Source organism: Passer domesticus, chromosome 8 (genome assembly GCF_036417665.1).
Source record: "Passer domesticus isolate bPasDom1 chromosome 8, bPasDom1.hap1, whole genome shotgun sequence".
In the NCBI taxonomy this organism is placed as follows: Eukaryota; Metazoa; Chordata; class Aves; order Passeriformes; family Passeridae; genus Passer; species Passer domesticus.
Window position 1 is genome coordinate 32,164,493 of NC_087481.1, and position 26,261 is coordinate 32,190,753.

General features: G+C 41.5%; 2 protein-coding genes across 4 annotated transcripts in view; one reads left to right on the top strand and one right to left on the bottom strand.

The window, feature by feature from the left end:
* LOC135306374 (synaptotagmin-15-like) overlaps window positions 1-7,651 on the bottom strand; it is a 21,350-nt gene extending 13,699 nt beyond the window's left edge. The window contains exon 1 of the mRNA XM_064430190.1: window positions 7,511-7,651. The gene's annotated coding sequence lies outside the window, so the exon portion shown is untranslated. The remainder of the gene's footprint in view (window positions 1-7,510) is intronic.
* GPRIN2 (G protein regulated inducer of neurite outgrowth 2) lies at window positions 6,702-25,904 on the top strand. 3 transcript variants are annotated; one of them, XM_064430185.1, is made up of 2 exons: window positions 6,702-6,849; window positions 21,687-25,904. In XM_064430185.1, the coding sequence occupies exons 1-2, from the start codon at window positions 6,743-6,745 to the stop codon at window positions 23,482-23,484; spliced, it is 1,905 nt and encodes a 634-aa protein (XP_064286255.1). In that variant the 5' UTR covers window positions 6,702-6,742; the 3' UTR covers window positions 23,485-25,904. The 3 variants fall into 3 exon arrangements, with proteins under 3 accessions (XP_064286255.1, XP_064286256.1, XP_064286254.1); XM_064430186.1 differs by lacking the exon at window positions 6,702-6,849 and adding an exon at window positions 7,788-7,915; XM_064430184.1 differs by lacking the exon at window positions 6,702-6,849 and adding an exon at window positions 19,146-19,314.
* The last annotated feature ends 357 nt before the right edge of the window (window positions 25,905-26,261 follow it).

The following is a 26,261-nucleotide window of genomic DNA, read 5'->3' on the forward strand; positions in this document are numbered from 1 at the left end:
GGGTCAAAGATGTAAGAAAAAAAAGTTAAAATGCTGATTGTAGGAAATAAAGAGTAAACCTCTGACACAATGAAGTCGTTCTTTCATGTGGGTAAGCGATGCCTTTGTGTCTGCCCAGTGGCCAGGAGGGGGCCAGCGGGTGCCACCCTGGGGCTGTCCCTGCTCCGTGTCCTTGGCAAGGGCCCCACAGGGCGGAGCTGGAACTGACCCAGCTCTCTGGGAGCCAGCTCCTGGCTCGGTGTGACAGGAACCTGCTGGGGCACCAGCCCACCTGCAAAGGAACTCACCAGAGAGGCACTCTGCCCATTCTTACACTGCTTTTGCAACAAGGAATGAGGAATGCCTGATCCATTTACAGAGTATTTGTCTAGTACTGATAGTGTGCAGCAGGCATCAGAAATACATGGTGGTGTCTCCTAAATATACCCAGTACTATGGGGTTTGGCTCCAAATACTTTTGATTCCAGTTGATGTCAGTCAGGTTGGTCTGTTTAGGAATCCTCAATACAGGGTTAGAAATTAAATCAGGTACAGGGTTCTTAACGAGTGTCATGAGGGCAACGTTGCAGCAGCTGTGTGAGCTATTCCAGTGGCAACAAAAAACCCAAAAAACCTAGGCAAAACAACAACAACATCAAAAAACCCAAAAAAATCCAAACCAAAACAAACAAAAAAAACACACACAAAAAACCCACAAACAAAAACTCCCACAAAAACAAAACAAGAAAACCCCAAACAAACATAAAAACCCCACAACACACAAAAAAACCAACTCAAAAAGGGTTGATCCTTTCAAAATCCTTTCAAAAATCTATGTTAGAGCCTAGCCAGGAAGGGATAAAATAAGCTGATGTGGGCATGTTTTGTGTGGTAATCACTAGAGTTGTGACTGCTGCAGAAGGAATTCTGCACACTGTTCCTGTGGTTAGCTCTTCACTTAAAATAGATGTGAGAATGTTCTAGGAAATACAAGAAATATGAGAAGGATGAAAGTAAATCTTTCAAGCTAGGAAGAATAAGTGTCACTGACACAGATATTGTTGCCTTGCTTTACTCAGGAAAAAAAAAAAAGTCTAAATGCTAGAAAGCAGTATTTTTTCTCTGCAGGAGAAGCAAACAATTCCTGTACCTTTCCCAGCCTGGGCTAAAATGGTACATGCTGTGGTTGGAAATGCTAACCTGAAGGACACCTGCCCATCACAGGTGAGTTTATTACAAGACTTCATTGGTATGCATGGAGAAGAACCCTGGTTTTGAGAAATTTAACTGATACCTTTTTTCCAATTGCCAACATAATTTTTTCTCGAAGAGAATGAACAAGATCTCTGACAACCTGTTTATTGGGCAACCAGGGGTTGAAGGATGGGAGAGAGTTAAAGGAGATTTTCTTTAGATTCCAGAGAACTATGAGTCAGTATGTCCATGAGCAAAGGTTACATAAACTAATAGATTAGAACGAGAATTAGTTGCATAAACACTATTACTGCATTTCAATCTGTCACAGAGTCAAGCCTGCAGATTATTGCAGGCAGAGCTAGCCTGGGGCTTACACTCCATATTGCTGAACTGCCTCTGACACTGGATACATTTGAAATAGCATTTTTCTTGTGCTGTGGGCTCTTCTGAAATCTAGGGCTTAGTGCAGCAAGCCTTATTTAATATTCAGTGGTGTTGCTCTCAGCTCCTGTCTAATTTGGGATGTCACTCTGGAATATTGGTGGTATAATAATTCTGTCTGTTTCATTAAACCAAGGATCATTGTGTCCCTTAGGTGACTGGTTCACTAGGCAGCCCCAGGGACTAGATCCAGACCCTCTTCAGATTTCCCCCCAGCTTTCCTGAAGCCTCTGTCCCTCTTCCTTCCATGATACTCACTCCTCAGAATATCCTGGATGAACTCAGGGAGACCAGTATAAGCAGCCCCTGCTGCATGGGGAAGAAATGAGGATGGATATGTTACGCAGGCCTGTTGTCCAGGAAAAGGGAGTCTGGATGAGGAATTTTGAGTGGACTGGAGCTGATTCACAGGCCATGAGACATTATGAGGGCTGTGGTCTGAGTTGTTTGGGAATATTGCAGGTCACATGGGAAAACAAAGCCTTTCTTGGAGCTGCAGAGCTGCGTTTTTTCAAAGTGCATGAGAGCAAATTATGTTCCCAGGCTGCAGGACCATCCTCTTGTGTAGTGTTTTCCTTTGCACTTTCCTCAGCTTCATGCTGATCCCATTTCATCATTTTACATGTGAGAATTGAGGCATCAGAGTTCAAGTCTTTATTTAGATGCTTGACTCCCATTAAGTAAAGCAAACTCTCTCTACAGCAGGCTTTGTTCATAGCCCTCAGCCCTGGGCACCAGTTAACATCTAGAACAGACTCTGATACTTTGTTATTCAAAGACCAAGTAATTTTTTTTTAATTACACCATTTGCAAAAGTAAACCGAGGATCTTAGAATCTGAATTTTTTTTCAAAATTACATCCATGTAGATACTAACTTGCAGGAGTGTCCTCGTGGGCAAGTCACATAAGGACAGAATTTGTGGTGACTTCTCAAAGTTCTGTAGTGGGATTTTTTTCTGGAAGCAGGCCCTGGGAGCCCTGCCTACTTATGTGCTCCTGGCTTCCCTCCTTTTCAGTTGAGAATACAGAACAGATGGAATACTAGCAATCAAATGCAGGGTGAAGCTGAACATGTGATTAAATTATCAAAAGGCCAAAGCCCTTATTGCATGAAAGGCAGCTTAAAGCTACCCCAAAACTGGCTTGAAGGGTTGGTTTTTTTGGTGCAATTATTTATTGCTTTCTGCTAATGGATATTAAAGAAGTGCAGCGAAGACATTCTAGTGGCTGTGCACAGGAGGAAATGACATCTGGGAGAAGGAGAGCAGCAGTGTCCATGTGATAGTCCCCTGATTTAAGAGGAGATGTAAGGTTTTGTGCAATATCATCTTTGGCTTATTGCAAAACATGCTTAAAAAGGGGAGCTTGTTTTCATTCTCCATAAGCTACTGTCTATTTGTTTGATAACCAAACTAAAAATAGTGCTTTGTAGAGATTTGCTAAGTCTTTGAAGTACATGAGATTGTTTGTTATCAGTGGGCTGCCTCACTGACTGCCAAGGTAAAATAAAGGCAGAAGAACTGGTCTGCTTTGTTGAGAAAGCTGCTCTTATGTCCAAGATGAAAAAGAAAGGAGATGACAGAGCTCAAAACCACCAGTTTTCATGGGTTTAAAAATTCTGACAGCTTTCAAAAAGATTAATTCTGTAAAGAAGAGAAGTGCATCTGTATTGCTCCTTGAAAAAAGTCATGTCAGTAGTGTTACAGCATTATTCCCAATGAAGATAAATGTAGGTGACCTGGCAGATTTTGTGGTGACTTTATGAGATAAACCCACAGAAATCATCTTCCTTTCCACAGAAAAGGAGGCTGAAGAGAGGAGGCTGCAGAAGAGAGGCTTATTCAGAGACCATGCCTGCTATAATTGGGATGTCTAACCAGCAGTTTTCTCCCAGGCACAAGAAGCAGAACTTGTCATGATGCTTGCTGGATAGAAACACTCTATATAGTGTTTATATTTATACCCAAAACTCTGTATAGAGTGTTTATAGGCAAATTAGGTTGACAGATGTATTAGTCATGTGGCACATAGCCTAATGGAATGATATTTGTGGTGATTAATTGGGATGTATTGGAAAGCTTGAAGTTAATGTGATATCACTTACCCAACAGAATTGCTTTCTTTATAGAACTCTGTTAGAAATAATCCTGCTAACTGCTGGTTTATATCAAATGGAAGGTGGTGGTCACTATGTTTTTAAACAATCTCAAGTGCATATCAGTTGCCTTCAGTGTGTGTGTGAACACTTGCTATGCTAGCCCCTACACCTGACTGAAATTATTTTGGGTGTCTCAGTATAAGCAAAAACTGAAAACTGGCACTGCATACAGAATGCCAATTTCAATAAGGGAAAAGTAGTATGTGGAGTGGAGAGCTTCTGACTTGTTATAGGCATAGAAAAAGTTAAATTTGCCCATGGTGCATTAGTTATTATCTTGAAGGCTCTCCCAGACTGTGCTAAGGGGCTGTTATTCTTCAGAAACACTCAAAAATGCTTTACAATGGAGAAATCCAAAACCTGATCCAAATTGGCTGTGGCAGATGACATTCAGGCAAATGAGCAGTGTTACCCACAAGACAGCATATTGTTCCTGGAGGGCTGCCTTATTGTGGAAGACTAGAATATATCCCAGAAATGCATTAAGATAAAATCTGCCTGGTGGAAGGTGCAGTTTCACTGGCTTAAGTGGCTTTGAATCAACAGACAACAAATATCAGCCTTCCAGGGTTCCCATGCAGAGCCTCCAGAGATGTAAACAATTTTCAGGCAGTGTTTGTGGGCACTCAAACCTAACACAAAGAGCAGCAGAGCTCAGCAGGTTCAGGGCTGAGGGAGTTCAGAAGGCACAGTCTGGGTGGGTTCAGGTCACCCACCTGGCAGGAAAAAGTGGCTCTAAATGACAGCAGACCAGGCAGAGCAAGAAAATACTGTGGGGTTGTAAACGGGAAGGGGTGAGAGAAGGGCTTCAGTACCTGGTTTTAGGAGGCACCAAGCAATCGGGATAGGAAAATCCCATTTCCTCTTCTGAAGAGGAGTAGATGGCCAAAGTGTGCCAGTGAATTTTAGGTTAGATAAAGGGCTTTAGGGCTAGGACTGGACTTCTCCCTTGAATGCAGAAGCTCTGGTTGCCTGGATGGAGACTGAAAAAAGCTGGCCTGCAGATCCAACAGCTCTGCCTTGGTGGTGCCCTTCTTCAACAGGCAGGCAGAGCTGGCTGCCTCTCCTCACGCCAGGTGACTCAAAGTCAGGGGGCTGGTGGCTTGCTTCCATATGACCCTCAAGAAACCAAATCAGTAAACAATAATTTTGAAAACTTTCTTCCATGGCTGGGTATAGGACTTTGATTTCATGAAATGATACACATTCTCACATGTCTAAGCCCTGGGTGGAGTTCTCAGGAAAACATGAATGCTAGTCAGGCTGAGCCACAGTGGAAGAATGTTCTGAAATCATTGTCTTGAAAAATAATGCTGTCCTTCTCCTCAAAAGAAATTCATCAGCATTGTCTGGATTTGACCTAATGGATCCATAGGCTACTGGTTTCTCACCTTTCTTTAACAATCAACTTCTTAAAAGAAAGATACAGGAATAAATTCTCCAGATCTGAATTTGAGGCAGTTTTATGCCTTTTCTCATCAAATGTAGAATGAGAAAGCTGTATGCCAATTGCATTGTGGATGCCCAGATTTGTGACCTGTTGATGTAAAAGCTGGTCACCAGTATCTTCCAGTAAGCACATTTTGATGCTTTCAATGAAAACAGTCAACTTTGCTGGACAGAGAAAATCTGGGACAAGAAAGCCCTGCAACTTCATTCTGTAAGGGGTTTAGGGGAAAAGCTAAGTGCAGTATTGTCCTCTCATTTCATCTTTTATATGTTCTTGGGATGTCATTTGGACAACCTGGCACTCATTTGGAAGGTGCATTGGAGTGGAAGGGTCGTACTGAGTTGCTGGCCACTGGCCCTGGAACAATGTTGGAGTAGTTACAGGTGCCAGGGCTGTGTCATGTCAGCCATGTCAGCCAAAGGTGTTTTGCTGGAATAAAAAAGGAGGATGTAGAGCTGCCCTCTCCCTGCAGCACCACTGCAGTCTCATACCATGGGATGGGAAGAGTTGCCTGGACATGATCCTGGGCCAGCAGAAATGAGCATGTGCTGGAAACAGTTTCAAGGAATTTCTGTTTCCAGCCTGGCAGGAAGGATGTCAAAGTCAGCACAAAGAGCTGACTGCAAGTGCCTACTCTGCTTCACTGCTCTAACACATGGCAGGTAAAATAATGCAGCCAGAAAGCTGCTGCTGACCCGTGTATGGCTCTTAAACCCCAAAATGCTTCATGACCTGCAGCCCGAGGGTGTGATTGCTCAGTGAGTCTGTGGGGGTGTGCATCTTAGGAACAAAGCCTGGAAGCACACAGGAAATTACTGGTTTTGCAGCCCATTCTGAAGACTCAGGGAACAACTGTACATTCCTAAAAGAATTTGGGAGGGGTGCTGATCCCCCTCTCAGCTGAGCTAGGTCTGATGGGAGGGTATTGATGCAGGCTTAGGAGCAAACTGAGAACTGCTGGAAGTGATTTACAAGAATTATTAACTGCTTCCTGAACAGAAAGAAAGAGGACTTGAAAGGGTTCTTTTCTAATGTTTTGGCATGCTTCTTGCTCCATTGGAGATCCAACCACCCTCCCTTGTGTGAAGTTCTAAATGGAAGGTATAGGCCAGAAAAGAATAAAAGCAGCTCACAATGTGGAAACTTTGAGTGATCCTTGGGAAAGGACTGAGTGTAGCCCCTCATAAAGGTGAGTGAAAGAGGAGATTCTATACAAAAATGGGCTACTGTGGATGGGGACGAGACTCCTCTGGTCACACCTGTCCTTGATGTTCCCTGATGCACCACAGGTCACGCCTGGCAGCCTGGAGGAGCTGTGTGCCTGTCTCCTTAAGGCAGGATATTCCTGTTGGGCGAGGATGGGGTGGGGGATACCCAACAGCAGCACCCCCAAGACCCTGCCTGTGCCTGGCTGAGCCCCTGTGTCAGGCTGAGGGCGAGGACACAGCGCTGCAGGGGTGGGGATGGCCACACTCTGTGAGCCCAGAAACACCTGTGCCAGGTGTGGGAGAGGGACATGGCACAAGTGGGAGCCTTGTGGGAGGGCAGCCTCAGCTGCGAGCTCCTCGATGTGTGTGTTGACACAAACTCCTTGGAAGTCACTTTGGTTCAACTAAGATGTGTGTAAGTAAGTGGAAACAGGTTCTGGGAAATGGCTTGCAATAGAAAATGGTTTCTAAATTGTGTCCTATTTGGCACAATCTAGAATCTTTCTGTAGCATACTGCTTTTCCATTTCTCCTGCTCAGCACAAACAATCCCACTCTTTGCAGTCCATGGATACATCCTTGTTCCCAGTCTGTGCCCACAGGAGGGATGCATTCTGGGCTTGGGGTTTGATTTGTTTTCTTTCTGATTGTTCCATGTTACCAGAAGCAATGGGTGTTTCCTACTGGTGATCTCCCCTTTATATGAGGGTTGATACCCTCACATACCAGGATGCCTTGGCCCAGGACTCAGTTACTTTGTATAGCTTTTATAATTTTCCTTTAACTCTTACAATTTTATTCCTCCCCCTCTGCTCCTCCTCTTCCTGCCCCTGTTTGCCTCCCCTCCCTGTGCTTCCCTGGCGGCACTGCCAGCTCTGCACAGGCCCAGTTTCTCTAATCAGATGAAGCTGCAGGATTATCTCTCTCCCTCCCTCCTGGGCTCCATTTTATTTCCTCTCCAGCCAAGGGGGGAGCCATGAAGGGATGCCACGTCGAGGCAGAGGGAACCCCCCTCCCAATCTCCTGCCTTTGATGCTCTCTGACAATCCCACCTCCTTCCCCTTCTCATATGCTCACCTTAGTGTCAACAGCATCAGGCGGATCAAGGAGAGGAAATCTGAACTCCTTGGGCTTTTGTTCTCCTCAGATTTCTGAGCATCTGTTTTTAAACACCCTCCAAGTAACTTGTGCAGGGAAGCTGGATGTGCAATCTCTGAGTGGGGGGAAGGTAAGGACCACGGCAGTTCTCTGTCTCCTGAAAGGACACCGAGTCCTCTCCGCTCTGCCAGGAGAGTAACAAAGCAGAGGAGGGGAAGGGAAGGGAGAGGAGCTGCACAGAGACAGAGCCAGGCTTCTGTAAGTGCTGTGTTGGCAGCAGGGGGTTGATAGCTGGACTGAAAATCCCAGGAAATGGTAGCTTTCTCTTTTTCTGAAATGATGGGAACTATGACTTTAATAGAATTTAATGCAGTTCTGTAGAAGGTGGGTTTTTTGTGCTGATGTCTTTCACTTACATGTGTATGTGTTTGTCTTTTAGTAAATATTTCCAGAGTATCCATGTCACTGTTTCTTTGGGGGAGAAAAATCCTATAAGCTTGTTCATCTTATTCCTCTGAACACCTGTGAGTTTATGAAGATGCTTTTTGATTATCTCTTGTGTGCATGTTAGTGTTTGGATACTGAAAATAAGAGAAAAGTGTAAATTTTATTGCTCTAAATTTCTGCCTTTTACTAAGGTACTAAGGTGCCAGAGAATCGTTTACCTTGCTGTTTTCCACCATGTGTATCACATGTTCTTTAAATTCCTAGGAATATCCAACAATAAAAAATCTGAAGAATATTTCAGTGCTTTCTGCATATCAGCTTTATTTTGCACTTTCCCTTCCTACATAAATGGTCAATTGCTATTTAAAATGGCAAATAACATTGTTCTCTTAAACCAAAATGTGTTTTTTCCAAAGTCACAAATTTGATTTGGTTTGTTTTTTATTGTCACTAGATTAATATTTTATATCAGAATCCTCAGAAGTAGAAGACTATTTTCTGTATATGTTGTGATTAAAAACAAGAGTCTGTGCTGATGCACTCCTGGATTTTAGGGGAAGAGGGAAAAGGGAGGGGGAGCAGGCAGTTATTTCCATTTAGAGAACTCTAAGCATGAAAGATGATAGGAAAGGAAAGATAAATACATTTTGCAAGATGTTGATCTCAGACACAAGTGAGATGGACCTTATATAGATCAAAATCTACCTCTCTTCCATTGATCATGCTTCTAAGTAATAATGTCATACAAAAATACAAAACTATCAGGGGTTGTCTTGCATCAAAAGATTGATGAATGCTTGCAGATGGTTGTCTGGTTATCTGTTTTAGTGTGTCTGAGTTTTTGCAGGACATCAGCTGTAGTGAGATCTGAGTTGAGACACCTCTGCATGGAGTCTCTGTGTAAAACAATTAGGTTTTGAGAAGTTTTCACTCAGGAGGGTGGATTAGATGAGGCTTTGTGTTTTCATGCCATGTCTTGATTACTCCATAAATACTTAAATATCATTATAAGGTTTTGTTGACTTTTATTGTCCAGACATTTTATCTTAACTGTATTTCAGGGAAAGCTGGAATTGCAATTTAGTTTATCTGACAGTTATTTTGGGCTGCTTAAACAAGAGCAGTAAATTGTATATGGCCTTGTAGTGTCAGAGTTAGTTTATAATACAAAATGTGATAAATTTCCATCAGATAGCCATGTCAAGTCCACATTTTTCCTTCCATAGTAAACCATGCATATTCCAACTGCACTTGAAAAAATAAAAATGTATGAGGGAAGGTAAAACAGAGGAGAATTGTTATTGAGGATCATTAGACTTCTGAAGTTTGATTTTCTTTCTTTCCTTCTGTTAGGGCAATGACAAAGGGTAAATTGGAGGTAGCTTTTAACCACTGCAGATGGACAGAGGTATTTGTTTGTACCAGTGAGATACTGTTACACCTGACTGCAGGCAGGTTATTTTTGAGCACTGTTTCTTCTCCAGTGTACTCTTCTGCAGGTTAGAGAGACTAAATTGCTCATTCCTTTGCCCTGGAGTTAACGTTTTTAGATGAGGATGGAGTGTACTTCACTCTGGTCCCTTGTATTTGAATTGCAAGATGTTATACATTTTGCAGGAGAATGCAGCCTAGGAATGATGCTTTCCAAGGCTAGGGACTTGAAAGATCCCTATTAATGATATTTGTTCTGCAAGTATTTTTTCCAATTAATCAGAAAAAAATATTATTTTTGTTATCATACCAATATTTTTATTGCAGCAAGTATCTTTGGCAGGTGTGTGATATTTCATTGTTTCTAGTCTCAAACCGTTTTGCCCCAAGAGCAACAGTCCAGCAGGAATCATAGGCTGCAAATGATGTTGCACTTTATTTTCTTTGTCAGCCTTGAACTCTTTTTTTTTTCTTAAATAATTTTCCATGGCCATGAGCCACACCATAGGGACTGCAGGCACCAGCCTTTTATTTGTGTACAGTGAAGCTGCAAGAATTAAGAGGTTTTTAACTGGTGTAAACAATAAAGCTGTATGCGTACACGGTATCTCTCTGGGATATTAAGATTCGGGAAGATGTGAATTAAACAAACTTTGAATAGCCTTTTTTATGGGGGGTTTGGGGGCAACATTACAGTTGTGAGAGAGAGATCTTTTCTGTAAAAGCAAAATGAAAATAAATGTTGCAGTACAGTGGTCAGGAATATCTGCACGAGGGATACAATGAGAGGCAGTGAACTGAAAGATACTGCTGAGCTTTTCTCTGGTTAAGATAATTTGATGCAATATTTCCTATGGCTGCCTTGTAACAATTGAATTAATCTACAGCTGTGCAGGTTGTAGTCCATCTGTATGTTAAGAAGTCTCCTTTAGGAGTATTTCCTAACATTGCTTTGGAGATTGTTGGGGAGAAGATGGCCTCTTCCATTTAGAAAATCTGTTCAAGTTCTTCAGAGTAAAGTTCCACTCTGACAAATTATCTTTAGCAACAGGAACCACAAAAAAAAAAAAATCACTTTGGGGTTGCTTAGGTAGATGCACTCAGAGCATGGGAATTGGGTCAGGCCAACTAAATGAAGCTGACCAGCCAGGTCTTTCCTAGTTTGGTGTGTGAACATTAAACATGTGGGTTATAGCCAAGCATCATTCTGCCCCAAAAAAACCTTCATAAGAAAGATCACCTTTAAACTGGCCTGTTCCTGTGTGGGGAAGTTCTTGCAAAATGATGGCTTGGCTTGTGCACAGTGTGGATTTAATACAAAGCAGAGAAAGGAGTGGGAGTCTTTCTCCATCTGCAGAATATTTGCTAATTAAGCTTTAGCAAGGGCACACCTGAGTGTGCAAATGAAGGTTAATGGGATTGAGCAGTTGTAAGACCTTCATTTGACTTGCAGAGCTTTACTCCAGTCAACGGTGCAGAAGACTGACAGAAACCAGTTCATCTGAGCTGAAGTGAAAGATCCAATGCCTTTCTAGCTCAAGCTAAGCACACCTGACATGGAAATTTGAGAGATGATGAATGCACAAAGCCACCCTAGCTCTCATAAACTGATTTTTTTTTTTTAAAGAATTTTTAAATTATTGCTTTCTGCAGAGAATCTGCTGGGAAAGTTCAGTATTTATGACTGAGCAGGGAAGATCAATGCTTCTTGAAACATCAAGGAAAAACATAAATCTTGTTATAGCAGTTTTATTTGGTTCTCAATGGCCTCTAAACTGTGAAAAGGGTGGAGTGATTTTGTTGATTTAGTAACAACAGAGGTGCTAATGGATTGGAAAGAAACTTTTTCCTGTAGATCACCTTTGTGCTTCCTTTCCAAAGTCATTCCTGTCTCAGTAAAAGGTACTGAGGTTTCAGTAAATGTACAGGTTCCACTAATCAATTAAAAGTGGTTCAGTATTGCAAAATGGCTGGACATTTCAGCTTCTCAAGTTGAGAAGGTACATGACATTCATTGGCATTGGTGGATAAAAGCATGAGTTTATGAAAAGAATAATTAAAAGTCATTTTTGAAGGGACTTTGCAACTTCATCTATTCCAGTCTCCTGCTCAAAGCAGAGACAGCTATGAGGTCAGACCAGATTTCTTAGGGTTCTTGAGTGAGTCTTGAATATGGTCAAACCAATGTTTGAAAAACAAAGTATTCCTGTAGCAGAGCCTTTATTCTTTATAATCAGTATCTTGTTCCTAGCAGTTAACAGCAGATGCCTGAAGAGTTATTCTCTAGTTGTCCATGTCACACAGGTGGGATCTTCCTCTACCTGAATGATGACTGGAACTGAATTGTCTTGCAGCTCTTGAGTTGTTTCAAATTTATACCTCAAAACTTTGTGATTCTGACATTATTACATGTTAATAAGGAAGTGGAGAACTCTGCAGCTTGGTTTATGATTCAGATTGACCAAGAGGAGGGGAAACTTCTTTGTTTACATAGGGTGTAAACATTAGTTCTAGAGGAACTCCTACACATACTTGGATTTGACAAAGTACTTGCAAGCTTTGGTCTGCTGCTTTGGGCAGTTACTTTACTCTGTCTTGGTTTTTTTCTCCTTACAGTCTCTGGTATCAAGCCTTGGGAGGCAGGGGCTCTCCTCTAGCCAAGATCTAGTGTTTTTCTTCTCTCAGTCTTGAGAGAATAGGGAAGTGTTCCCTCTCATCCCTTTCAGATTTCTCTGAAAACTATAGATAATGGTTCCCCACATGGGTCTGATTTGACCACAGATGAATTGGGACAGTTGCTTTTCTGAGAGACAGAAATTGCACTTTGACATAGTGTTTTTTTATGACAAAACACCAAATTTGAAATGAAAACTTCCTCTTCCCATATTCCTTGTTTAAATAGTTTCAAAGCTACCTCATACTACAATGGCACCTTTTAATGCTATGAAACATGATTAGCTAGTCCCTTTTTAGTTCTTTTCAATACTCAGCCCCTTGGATAGAGGTTGCCAGCTCTTTTCCAGCTTAAGCATATATAAAAGACAGCTTGCAGTGTGAACTGAAGGCTTAAATTAGTCACAGAATTTCTTTTTCATGAGAAATTCACCATAGTAAATAAAAGCCTACAGATGCATGTGGCACTGCAAGACAACGTGGTCTGCAGTTGTGACAACTCTGCTTTGAAAGTTTAATGAAGCTGCTTATAGAAATTAATCATTGCTACTTAATATACCATGCATATACAAAATACATATTGTCAGCATGCATATGGTATAGAGAGTATATACATACAACACCTAATTTGAGAAACTCTGCTGAGCTTGAGTATTTGAGATGACTTGTGCTCATGATGCTGGAAAGTTGCAGGGGGTGCTTTAAAGTTATGCTTCTGAAGCACAGATAGTGTCTGAACTTTACTGGTAAGGTGAGTTTTCTGCAAGTGCAACAAGAACTTCCTGTAGAAATGCTCTATTTATTTCTTCCAATCCAAATATTACAAAAGAAGGGCCAGAATACATTATCTTCAGCATCTTATATTTAATATCTTTTATTCTAGGATTTGAGAGTGCTCTGCAATCATGAATTAAGCCTTTAAATACCTACATCAGGGGCTTCTGCATCTAATCTGTGAGTCACAGATGTATAAACTGAGTCACAAAGAGAATGACTTGCTCAAGGTCATACACTATGTCAGTGAGCACAGACAGAATTAGAAAGCAATTGTTTCTTCTTTCTAATTACTGAGCAATTTGTTTTTAAGTTCTGGAAGTCAGTTTTCTCTCAGTCCACAATGTCAAAGCCAGTCTTCTCTCTGCCACCACTGAGAGCAGCTTCTAGAGATAGATGGATTGTGGTTTTGAATTCTTTTCTCCAAGGTTTTCCATACAGTTCACAGATGCTCTTATTTAAATAAAGAATTGAAGGGGATTTTACACCCTTGTATGGTGTTCAGTCAAGGGGGAAACAGGGGATAAAGATCAGTTTCTAGGTTTTGCTAGGTAAGTTGCCAGGTTTTTCTAGGTAGGAAAGAGATTCAGCTATCACATGTTAAAGAATAATGAGCCATCTTTAATTATTTTGGTGAAGCATCCTTCAATCTAATTGGCTTAATCTATTGTCTTTATCCTAATGGAGATTTTTGGAGATCTTTGTTTATATCACCATTATTGCTGTTTGATGCTGCTGTAGGAATTGCCATCCTTCAATTAAGGATGATATGTGAACATGAAAAGCTGCTGTGCTTGTGGATATGTTTGTATATTCAGTATTCTTAAGGCAGATTTGAGCTTCCTTTGTCTGCCACTGCAGCTGGTTGTAAAGCCTTTATCTCTGCTGGCACAACACTGAGGCAAGGGAGTGAGTTTTATGGGGAGGCTGGGCACTTTAGGCTCAGCTCTGTGCTTTTCTGCCTCCTTGCAGCCAGCACAGAGCACACACACAGACTGTGCACCCTCTGACACAGGCTGGGACACAGCCTTAGCTGTCACAGGTGTGATCACCTGGCAGGGAGGAGTGTCCCACTGCCCTCACACAGAAGTGCAGTGCCATTAAAGCTGGGATGTCCGGAGGGCAGGGAGGATAAGCTGTTTGTGCCTGCCCTCTAACTGTCACTGTTAAGCTTTCAAGCAAACAGCAAAAATTATTACTTGAATATTTTCTACTAAAACGCATTAATTTGCAAGTAGACATTCTAATCACTTAGCCAGTTTGGGTGGAGTTTGTTGGATGTGCAAACTGCTGGCCTTTTGGCAGGTGGTACTCTGAGATTGGAAGGAGGCTGTAAGCAAGCTTCTGGTTTTCTGTATGATTTTTAGTTCATGCTGCTGCCCAGGCAGCTGTGATTCACACAGCTGGCAGGCTTGGGCCTCTGACAGAGGCCAGCAAAGCTCTGGCCATGTGTTTCTGCAGAGTTCCAGGGCAGTGGGGTTGCTTTGGAGCTGGTCTGCTCAGGGCTGAAGAGTGGGTACAAAAGTGATGCTCTGAGGAGCCTGAGTTGTTCAACACCAGACCCATTCTGTCTCCTCCAAGCTGGAACATGTGAAGGAATAGGATTTGATCCCCTGCTGTGAAGAGGAAAAGGCTCACTAGTGTCTGTCTCTGAAATAAATCCAAATGTGGATAGGCCACTGCATATTTTCTATATTAAATATGAATTCCTAAAGAAACTATCAAATATTTTTGTCACAGGACTTCTGCAATACCAGTGAATATCAGTAGCCATCAATTCTTAGCAGCATAATCCTGGCATCTGAATTAACAGTTTCATTTTGCTTAATTCTGTTCTGCCTAAGCCAGAAAGACAATTATATTAATATACCACTTCTTTAGGCATGCACTATTCACTGTAAGCATGATTCTAGGTCAATGTTGTCTGCTGTCATTATATTTGATTTTTTTTAAGCCCCAGCTGGTGAAAACAGCTGATTAAATGACCATGTCATCATATTTAATTTGTAATTAAAGTTTTAAGTCTTCTATCTGCAGAGATGAGCTTTAAAGAAGTGAGCTGTCAAACAGTAAAAGTGAGCATCAAAATATGACTGTACAATATCTCTGTTGGGTGTATTGTAGGGTAGTTTGTATGCTGAGGCAGATCTCCATGTGGAGATATAGTGGGAGTAATGTTTTGCTCATAAAATTCTGCCAAAAAAAAGATGAAGTCTAAGAGATTTTTGAAGTTGTTTCTGGGATAGATGATTAAATAAAAAAGGTGGCAAAGAAGATGCCACATGTTGCAGTAGTAAATCATGTGGTGGTGTCAGGACAATGTCCCAACACATGCCTCCCTTGTGACAGAGTGCATTTCTCTCTGATTTCCCAATAATGTATTTACAGCTGTGTGAATTGTCCTTCCTGGGAATTCAGCTGAAGGTGTCACTGAAATTGTCTCCTTTGGTTCATCCCTATGAGGCTCCTCTCTCATGGCACTTTCATTTTAGCCCTTTCTATCTTTAGAATTCAGAGTTGTCAGCTCTGCTCAGGCTGTGCTGGGGCTGTGGGCTGTCCCTGATCTGCAAAGGGAATGCTGACCTTCCTGCTTGGCTCTTCTAAGCTGTGGCCAGTGGCCTTGTTGTTCCACAGTGAGGTGAATGCATGGGCAAATGCTGGAATCTGTTCATTTTCTGATGTGGCAACTCATTAGTTATCTCCTGCTGAGGCCACTGGTAAGGACCAGGGCACCCTCAGCCTTTGGGGAAGAGGTCTCAGCTGTGCCCTGAGGAAGGAGAGAGCCAAGGCTCATTGCCACTCGGGGTGAAGGGGACTCTTCTCTCTGAGTCTTGTCACCAGTCACTGCAGAGATTGCTGCCCAGTGTGCTCAGCACAGCGTGGGCAACAGGCAGAAGTGTTTCAGGAAAGCCTGGCAGCCCAAGCAGTAATTAGCAGAAACTAACGAGGCTGTGACCAGTGGCTTTGTAAGGACATCTGGCACAAGGCCTCTGCTTTGGCAGTGCTGGGCACTGAGGGTCACAGCTCTCCTGCTCTCATGTTTTCCAGCCTGCCAAGTGTACTCCCCCTCCCTCTGGTGAATTATGGTCCCAGTGCCATGGTCCCCCTGTCCCCAGTGCCTCTTGCAGTGCAGAACTGGGAAACAACCCAGTCCCTTGGTATACCAAGTGTGCATCTGTCTGTTGGTATCTCTGGATGCCCCAGCCATTCTGTCCTGTAGATCTGGCTGCTACTTGGAAATACTTAGGATGATAGAAAATATTTACAAAAGGGCATTAGGAGATTAAACTGAACAAGGCATGGTTTGTTTATAATGCTATTCCAAAATGGAAAGCCTACAGAAAGATGATGGATTAAAAGCTAAGTGATTGGGGTCTCAACCTGAGTTTTTATTAATCTAGTTGACAGAATTTTGAGAAATTATTTTTGGTATTGATAGAATTTAGAGAAATTTTTTTGTTCCCGGACAAGTGATACCTTTTCCCCTGCTGTAACTCCTGTTTATTCCTTTCACTTACACCTCACAAAAAAAAAAAAAAAATTAAAAAAACCAACAACAAGAACAACAAAACTCCTAATCCCAGACACTTGAATCTCTAAGCTTTTTACCATGGCTAATCCTGTTTTGCCAATGCCTCTGGAGTGGTTTGACTCCCCCCTCAATGTAAATGTTAGTGATTACTGTTAATGAACTATTTCCTTCAGTGGTAGTAGTAGTTAGGGAGAGGCCATCAGATCTCATAATGCTATCATGCCAATCTTTGTCTAAAGCAAAACAGATCTTTCTTATCTTGTGCAAGTAGTTTTCCATGTGGACAAGCAAGGACAATTTTTAGACATAAGCACACTCTTTTTTTTTTATTTTGATGGTATAAGTTTCTGTAAAACTAGTACAGCTCTAAAAGAAATTAAGATCATATTAGATGATGTTCCTTGTTATGTTATTTTTTCCACATTAAACATGTATCTTAGAAGTTTAGTCATGGATTGCAGTAAGGAAGCCACACTGCTTATAAAAGACCAGGCCTGAAGAGAACCCAGTGTGAACATACTGAATTGTTCCTGGTACCTGAGGGAGCTTGGCTGTTTGGGCAGAAATGCAGGTTTTCCTGAATGTGCTGTCCTGTGCCCCAGGCAGGGGTCAGCAGTGTTTATGGCTAAGTGACCGCTGCCCCTTAGGGTGTAATTGAAATTTGATCATTTTAGCCATAAAATGCTCTTAGCTTTCAAATTTATTACCATGGTGTTTGTAATAAGATTAAATAAAGTTAAGAACCTCTATCTAGCAGCCTTCTATTCCAGTATATTCCTTAAGTTAATTAAAATGACACTGTTCTTCTTGTATAAAATATAATTGTGTTTGTCTTGGAGTTTGGTGTTGCAGAAATTCTGTGTTTACTTTGTTGAGCAGATTATTGCACAGCAGGGCCAGAATGATGCAAATGAAGGAGCAAATGTAGGACAAAGACCTTGCAAGCCCCTAACACTTCTCAGAAGGTGTCTTCTCTGAAAGGGCTAGTGCTGCCATGGAGGGTCCTGGTCAGCATCCAAAAATAAACCATCATCCAAAAATGTGGTATGGATTAGATTGCTTAGCTTTTCCAAATTCCACATTTGCATATTAGTGCTCTCATCCCTGAGATTGGCTTTGATTTTATGATTTATTTTGCAGTCAGATGCTGATTTTGAAAGCATAAAATTAATAAAAAAAGGATTTTTCTTGTATGACCAGCCAAGTGAAGATGGGTGAAACAGCTGCAGTCATTATTACAAATCTTCTTGACTTGTGGGTTGGCCATCAGACTTCTATAAAGAAAAAATAACTGTGGAAGATTTAGAGAAGTCTCTGGCAATGCATGCATACTTCTAGTAAATAGTATTACATTTCTGTGACTCTTCCCAAATTCTGTGGGTAACTTGTGTTGTTCAACGTGCCAGGTGATTCTCACTGCCTCACTGTCTGTTAACTTGATATAGTAACAAAGTAGTAAATGAGGGCTCCTAAAGAAGAGGGAAAAGGACTTTAAATGTGGGCAGATAGGACAAGGCGGAACAGTTTCAGACTAAAAGATGAGAGTGTTATCAAAGTTTCAATGAAACTACATGTGTGGAGTACAAAAATACCAAAAGATTTTAGAATAAAAATTAATTTACGGTGACGGTTTTTCAGTTGATAACATACATTGCATTTAATATTTTGAGACTAAATTTACTGGTGCATTAAATAGGTCAAAACTTTAATCATAAGTCATAGTGAAATACACATTTGTTGCTTTAAAGTAGTTCAGTGGAATTAGTGAAAGCAGCCTAGATCCCCTCATAAGCTATCTGAAGCTAAGCCAAAAATAGTGGATGTTAATTCCATTTCTATCCTAATCCTTTCTCTGCTTGTCTAACAATTTTCTATGTATTCATAGTAGAGTAACTGCCTCAAAAATTCATACTTTCTTATTTGTGTATTCAGGTGTGAATTTCCTTTGGTGTGATTTTCCTTCCAAATCAAAATCTTTCAGACAGACTCAGAACTTAAAGTAGATACTTTTGAGTAAAATAATTTATAGGAAGGGAATATTTTTACATTTTAAAATGAAAGTTAAACCAAGCAGGCTGCTTTGCCCAGCATGCACAGAGGGTTTGGGTGTCTATCAGCACACAAAATCAGTGTGCTTCTATCCATGTTTCATGTGGGTAATCCATTCCTGATTAGCTGATTCACAAAATACAAAGGAGTTGCATGGATGTGACTTTGAAAGTTCCATGTTTTGGGGTTGGTTTTTTGAAAAGTTTCACACCTCATTCTCCGTGCGTGACCCAGCCCCTCGCTGGCAGAGGTGTGGGAAGGACCATCCAGCCCCTTCTGCTTCCCAGGAGGGATGGGCTGGACCCCAGGCTCAGTGGGAGGTCTGGCACCTCGGGAGGTGTGTGTGCAGCGTTGGGCCTCTTCTCAGAGGATTTTTGTGCACCCTGAGCAATCAGTGCCAGCAGTGCATGTGTGAAATGCAGAGTTTGGGAAGGCCCAAGGCCATAGGAGAATTATTGCAATTATGCTACTGTGGAACACTGGTCTGTCTGAGCAACAGTGTTCAGATGCTGTTGGGAGTCGCTGGTTAGAATATTCCACGTCTACATGTGTAATATATGTCATGATTTCACCTGCAGTGGGGCAAAAATAAATTTCTTCTGAGTTTTCTTTGGAGGTTTCCTTGCCAGCATCACCCTGGGTGTTGCTTTCAGTGATGTCACTGTTTGTTCTGTTTCATCATCTGAATGTGTTGTGTGTGAGGTGACGAGTTTCAAATGCATCACATCTTTCAGTTACAGAGGCTTCTGCAGCAATGTCCATTGCTACTTAAAGAAAGCAAATGGAGCCTTGGTTTCTGTGTACATGTATTTGAGTACTGTAAAGTTTGCAAGAGAGCCCTCCAAACTTCCCACAGCCTTGTATCATCTGTAACAGGGTATGTTTGAAGCTTTCTTTCATCTGAGTCTCAATATTTGTGTCTGAGGATTTCCATTAGTAAGTGTTGTTTCATCCAGGTGTGTGTGAGAGCCTTTGCAGGTGTTATCTTTTAAAGAGATTACATGTAAGGTTTTCACCTTGTGGGCAGCTATTGCTCTGGTGTTTAATCCTCTTGACTCCTTTGAACCCTGTGTGGCAGACTATACTCATGTGCAGAAGTGACTGCAGGAGAGGTAACGTGTATGAAGGGTGGGAATTCACCTTTTTTCTGCATACAGTCCAAATTGGAGCAGCCCTATGCTAGAGGATATTGCTGCTGGTCACAAGTCCCTGATACACAACCCACGATGAGAATTTTTGTAAGAATGTGATTGCAAATATTATTATTTTTTAATGTTGTCATACTCAATTTAATTTAATGATGGAAAACAGCCAACACAAGTGGATTTCAGGTGATGGGAAAATTGCAGCCTGTTAGCCTGCCAATGTTAACAATGGAAATTAAATTAATTACAAGCACTGATAGCTGCCTGGATCAGCTGTAGAGCCTTGGTTGGCAGAGGGAGCAAAAGGCATATTCTTATCTGTTACACTGGTACGTGACTCTTGAAGCCTGTAAATATCACTTTAAAAGGATCACATATGAGAGGGTTGAATGTGAGCCATTGCAGCCACGGTGTCCTTGATGGTAGGAGTGAACTTCCCTGTTACATTTGCAGAGTGCTTTTGTTCACCATGTGCTTGTACCTTTTCATTCCACACATTCATTTTTATTTTAGTGATATAGTGCACAAGAACTTGTGCAGGTTTCTGTCAGAGGCCTGCTAATGAGGCAGAGTGCACAGAGTGGATCTGAGGGAAAGTTGTCTAAAATGAGAAAATCTGGCTTTCACTCTCTACATCTGCACAACAAAATATCTGGTAGTACATGGCCTGGAAGCAATGCACAAATACTCTGGATTTTTCTCTTCAACACAGTGAGTTCTTGTGGAAAAGACATATATGTATTTCTGGGGGTAAATGTAGATATATATGAGCACATTAAAATACCTTTAGTTGTGCAAATGTTGCAACACCTCTGTGACACCAAGGCAATATGTGTAGTCAATCAGTGGAAGATCTGATTCAATCAGCAAAAATGGATCTCTAAATCTGGTGAGATTCAAAATGTTCAATCACAACTCCCCTCAGATATGAAACTGCTAACATAAATGTTAATAATGTCTGGGGTACTGCACTAGGGTAGAAACAAGGGTTTTCTAAAAATAGAAATGACTGAGTGCACTATAAAAAAGGACAGAAGAACTGCAAGACTTTGGCTAAAGATCTTGTTTCATTTTTACCCTGCCTCTGGTGTCATGAGTGCACACCTTCCACAGCCAGCATGGACTTCTGGATTTGCAAAGGTGAGCAGCCTGAGAGCCCAGAGCAGGCACCTTTAACAGAGGCAGTGCTGAGTTCAGATTCTCCTTACAGAGAGAGGGGAATTTCACCTCCAGCCTTGCACTGGATCCCTCTGCAGCCACCTCCTGTGGTGCCAGAGGTGAGCACAAGCTGGAGTGCTGCCCAGCAGTATTTGTTCTGGAAACACTGGCAGTGACCACACACTGGCTTGGTAGAGGTCATTACCTTGGGTTTCATGTCATCTCTGTCACAGTTGTCCATTCCTGCACATTTGTCCATTCCTGCTGTACAATTGTGTGGGCTCAGGGAAAACGGTGGACTAAAAGAGTGATCTTCTTGTAACATGAAATATCAAGAAGCTTGTTAGGAAAGGTATGGGGAAAAGGGAGAACTTGTTCAGTTGTTGCTGCTTTAAGGTTTAAAAGCTCCATCAGTGACTGGATAATTTCTGAAATGACAATGTGAAGAGATTGAAACTAAACTTTTTTTTTGTTGTTTTGACAATACAGTTAATATCATTGGCTTAATGATCACCATGATGAAAAGCTATATATTTTTTAAATACTTCTGTCTTTGCTTAAGTTACATGACATCTCTGGATGTCCCAAAAATGGCTCCAGTGAATTTGGGGAGATGATACTTGGTAATGTTGAGATAATTATTGTTAAAAGATAGAAACCAAGGGGGATTTTTTTTCCTTTTGTATTTTATAAATTGGGAAAAAAAAAAACCCACCAGAATTTAAAAAAAATATTGTATCTAATTTAGGGAAAAACTCTTTGGGGAAGTGAAAATGGAAACTGACTGGTCTGAGTACACTTAGACTAGAGTACTGTGCTTTTTAGAACGTACTTGTTAACTGCGAAAGGCAAAAAGCCCAAGCAGAAGGTCAGTAGAGATGATAGTTTCCAGTACATTTATTTCCTAGTTAAATTGTGTCTTTTTCTTTTCCACCATTTCTTGCAGGTCTCTGGTTTTTGCCATGTCATCTGACAGCCACCAGCTCCACACCCACTGCTACCAGGACTCACTAAGTTCTCCTTGTCACAGTCTCTTGAATGTCAACAGTCACCCCCTGTCCAAGAGCTCCTCAAATCTGGCCTGTATTGGGAGTTTAGAGGAAAGGCAAAATAAGCAGGAGCTGAAGAAAAGCCATAGTAGCACCATCTGCCATATCCTGGAAAACAGGAGTGATGCAAGGAGTGTGCAGAGTCCTGGATGGTCCTCCTCACAGCCTGGGATGATGGGGCTTGGATCAGAGGTCCCAGCCATAAATGACCAGTCAGTCAATGACCATTCCGAGGGAAGAACTAAGAATACAAACCATGTACTTGTCACTGAACAGTCCTCAGCATCCTGGGCAGTGGGGGACACTAAGATGTGTGTGAAGAGCAGCACTGCTGAGAATGTTTCTTCAGCCTGCTTTGTTCACCAGCAAGGCATGTGTGAAATGGAAGAATCAGGAATGGCCCTTCAGAGAAGCCACTCAGACCTAACCTGCAGCTGCAAACAGCAGACTCATGTCACTCACATAGAAACCAGTGCTGCTCACCCCAGCCTAAGCTCTTCTGGCTGCAGGCATGGTCCACCAGTGGCTGGGATGCCTTTCCAAACACAGAGATATGGATCAGAAACAAATCAAAACACATCTCACTATCAAAACCTTGTGACTCATCTTCCTGTCCTACCTAGAGACCAACAAGTACCCACAAATACCTTTGACAGTGGCAGTATTCCACGTAACACTACTGTTTACACAGATCCTGGCACATTTCACACTGCTGTTCTAGGACCCCACATGCCTGGAAACAGTTTCCCAAACAGGACAACGTTCAGTCAAGCCCCTGGGATTATTCATGGTGGTCTGACTTATGGTAATATTCCCAACTCTGCCTACTCCCCCATGGTGATGACAGTTCACAACAACTCAGTGGGGCCCTGCAGTCTTAGGCAGGACACCTTGAAGGCAGATGCCACCATCCCAGCCTATTGCCACTCCTTGCCCATCCCATCCATCCAGCTCATCCCACGGTTGGTGTGCTCCGTCAGTGAGACAGGAAAAGAGCAGGCAGCACCTGGCTACTTTCATTCCTTTTCTGCTTCAGACATTCTGACATATCCTAAGCTGGTCTCTTCAGTAAGTGAATCAGGCCTGGATGCCAAGAAAATCCTGAAGTGCTGTAACGTTCCTGGAGAACAACTGCAACCTGCTCCTCAGGAGAGAGCTCCTCCAGAAGCCGAGGCTGCCTGTGTTGCTCTGAGCAGCCAGCAAGGTGCAGACATGGTAGTGACAACTAAGGATATGTGGACTATGACCTCTATGAATGACATAACCAAAGGCCTGAAACCGGCTCTGGAGCGCAGAGATGCCGAGGTACAAACTCTTCCAACCATGGAATGCAAATCAGTGGCAACGAGCCCAGCAGCTGCAGCAGAAGGTCACTCTCATGTGTTCCCAGAGGTGAACCTGGAGCAGGGCTTGGAGGCCCCCAAATCTCCAGTTCGTGAAGTGAGATGGGATGATGAAGGAATGACGTGGGAAGTGTATGGGGCATCTGTGGATCCAGAAGTCCTCGGGGTAGCCATTCAAAAACATCTCGAGTTTCAAATAGAACAGTTCCAGACAGAGCCTGCTGAGGCAGCTGGGAAAAGTAATAAGGAGCCACGCACTGAAAAAACTGGGAAGAAAAGGCCTTTCAGAACAATGATGCATTCCCTGAGATATCCAAGCTGCTGTGCTCGCTCCAGTACTGCAGTGGAGTGAGCACAGCTGTAGGGTGCAGCACAGCTGTGCTGCTTTTAAACTGTACATAAATGCTGACTCTTAAGTGTTAACACAGTATATGTGGACAGCCCACATCAGGATGAGTGGGAAAAGTTCAGTGATCATCAATATACCTTAAAGCAAGGAGAAGTCCATGGCTGGACCATATAAGAGAAAACATAAGATTATACTTAAATAATGCCATCCAAATGCTCTTGACTGTATTTAGTGTAGCACTGTTTCCTTCTATGTTAGTTTTAAATTATATTGTAAGGAATGGAATTTCTTTTTTAATGATACATCTTTTTGAAATAATGATTACTTTTTTTCTGTATTTTAATAATTTAGATTTAGTAAAAATGCTTTAATCAAAGTTCTTAGCTTTAAATCAAATTCCCTTAAATTGTTTTGGCAGCTGTTTTGCTGTTAATTTAATAATCCTGACTATAAGCCCACTTTAACTGTAGACAAAATAACAAACTTGTGTAATGTTCTATGACAAAGAATTGTAACTTTTTTCTACATAACTGTGAAGTAATTTTAGTGTTGCTAATCTGAACTCGTCCCTTTGCAAGCTCACGTACAGTTGGAGGACACTCTTTCAACTTTCCAATTAGTTTGCAGTTATGATGAATTACACTCTAAATATCCAGAACTTATGTTCACCAAGTGATTGACACAAATGTACAGTCTTACCAAAGATGACTGATGTAATGTGAATTACTTACTGAAAGCTTGTTTTAGAGACCTGAAACGGAAGCTGTTCAGATTAGTCTGTGGCACCACCATGCCCTACAACTCACAAGCAGTTTTGGTTTGCTTACATTAAAAGTAATTTCCAGTGAGTTCTTTTTATGTGCATCTATCCTGAGCTGTGGTTGTTTGGCTCTTGCATAAGCCACAGGGGACAGTTTGCATGTAACCTTTGCCTGTCTTGTGTTCCCTCTCTGCTCTGACGTCAGGCATCTGCTGAAAGTGAGACCTTGTGTCTTCCCCAAAGGACAGTCCTAAGGTTATTCTGAGTGCCTTGGTCATTTGGGCAGCTTAAAGATTTATTTTCTTCTAGAAACAACTTCACAAACAAGTTTTCAATGAGAAACCTGTTATGATAGTGTAATGCAGCTGTAGTGCAGGGCCTGTTTGAAGTAAAAGATTTGTCAAAGAAGCTGAGAATACTGTTTCTAGTGTCATATGTGCCTTTGGTGAATGCCTAAGATTCTTGGGGAAATGAGATGTGCAATATTTTTTTTATGAGAGAGAAGAGAAACATTCATTTCTGTCTCAAAGGAAAACTTGCAGTGCCTGAGAACTTACTGCTGTGGAATTGCTGACTCTTACTTTAAATGTGTGGGGCTGTGCTTTGTTGGTTTGGTTTGGTTTTTGTTCCAGTAAGTTAACAGACTGATGCCACAATGTTCATCTGACATTTGCATATCAAGAGGAACCCCTGGTGATTAGGACAGCTTTAAACATTCATCTATAAAATCCTTAAATATAGGATCTCCTAGCTGGAATGTCCTGTGATTAATTTAATAATGTAGAGTAGTTCAAGATCAAATTTTCACTCCTGGGCAAAGTGGGATTTAACAGAGCTGGCTCCTGTGAAATTCACCTTGTGTTCAGGAGGCTTCATTTAGACCCTGGGACTTTGGCCTCAAAGAGGTCTGAGCTCAAAATGAGTTTTAGACAAACCAAGTGTGAAGCCACTGGAATATAACGTCTTACTCAGGATCTGCTATAGCTGTGAGCATCTAAGTTCTGCTAATGATTCGGGATGTTAAAAGTCTTTTTATTGAAGCTTTAATAGGAATAAGGAAGTAATGAGTAACTAAATAAAATTACTCTGCTGTTATTTAGAGTTTAGCTAAGCAGTTTCTGTACAGGCTTATTTTATGGTCCAGAATATTGAACATTGATTTTTTTTTCCTTTCTTCAAACATTACACTTGGAGAATTTTAAGCATTATAGTGGTATAAAACCTTGTGCTGTCTGTTAGCTTGTCCTCGGGTGTGCAGGAGAATTCAAGATCTGAAGAGTCAAACTAAAACTTTAAAATAGCAAGGGTACCTTCCTCCCATGGCCATTGTAATCCATACTTTGACATGTGGAAAAACTGTATTTTCCTTCCCACCCCTGCCATTCCAAGCACCTCTCCAAAATAAAGCCCCCAGCTGTAGGAAGATGATATAATAAGGTCAGTATCAAACTGGTCAGAAAGAGAGAGTTTACAGAAGGGATGGAATAATATGGCAAAGTCTCTTGAATTCTTCATTGCATTATAAGACCTGGAACAATTCTTGTATTTCATGCAGTTGTGGTGTCAATTACTTATGGTTTATGCATTGGTATGACTTGCTACTACAGTCCTAAATATGATTATCATTCCTGATTGAGAAAAATAAATTACGAGTAAAGGCAAAGGATACCAGTGATTTGCAAGTTCAGAAAAACAGAGGCTCACTCATTACAGACATTCTGAATCTTCATGTAATGAATCAGGGTTGCTGTTATTTACAAAAAGTAGTGTTTATGCTTGAGGACTTTCTACACTTTTGGAAAGGTTTAAAGTACAAGAATATAATGGAAATCTGAGGAAAAAAACCCCAACAACAAACATTCATCTGATTATTAGGTACAGGGATAAAACAAGTTGTTTTACTTGTACAAAGTCTTTAAAAAAGGGCTATTTGAATTAATTTTGCATTTGGGTTCAGTTTAAAAAAAAAAAATCAAATGCAGCCATTTTGTATATTAAGAATTCTCTGTTGAAGTGTTAC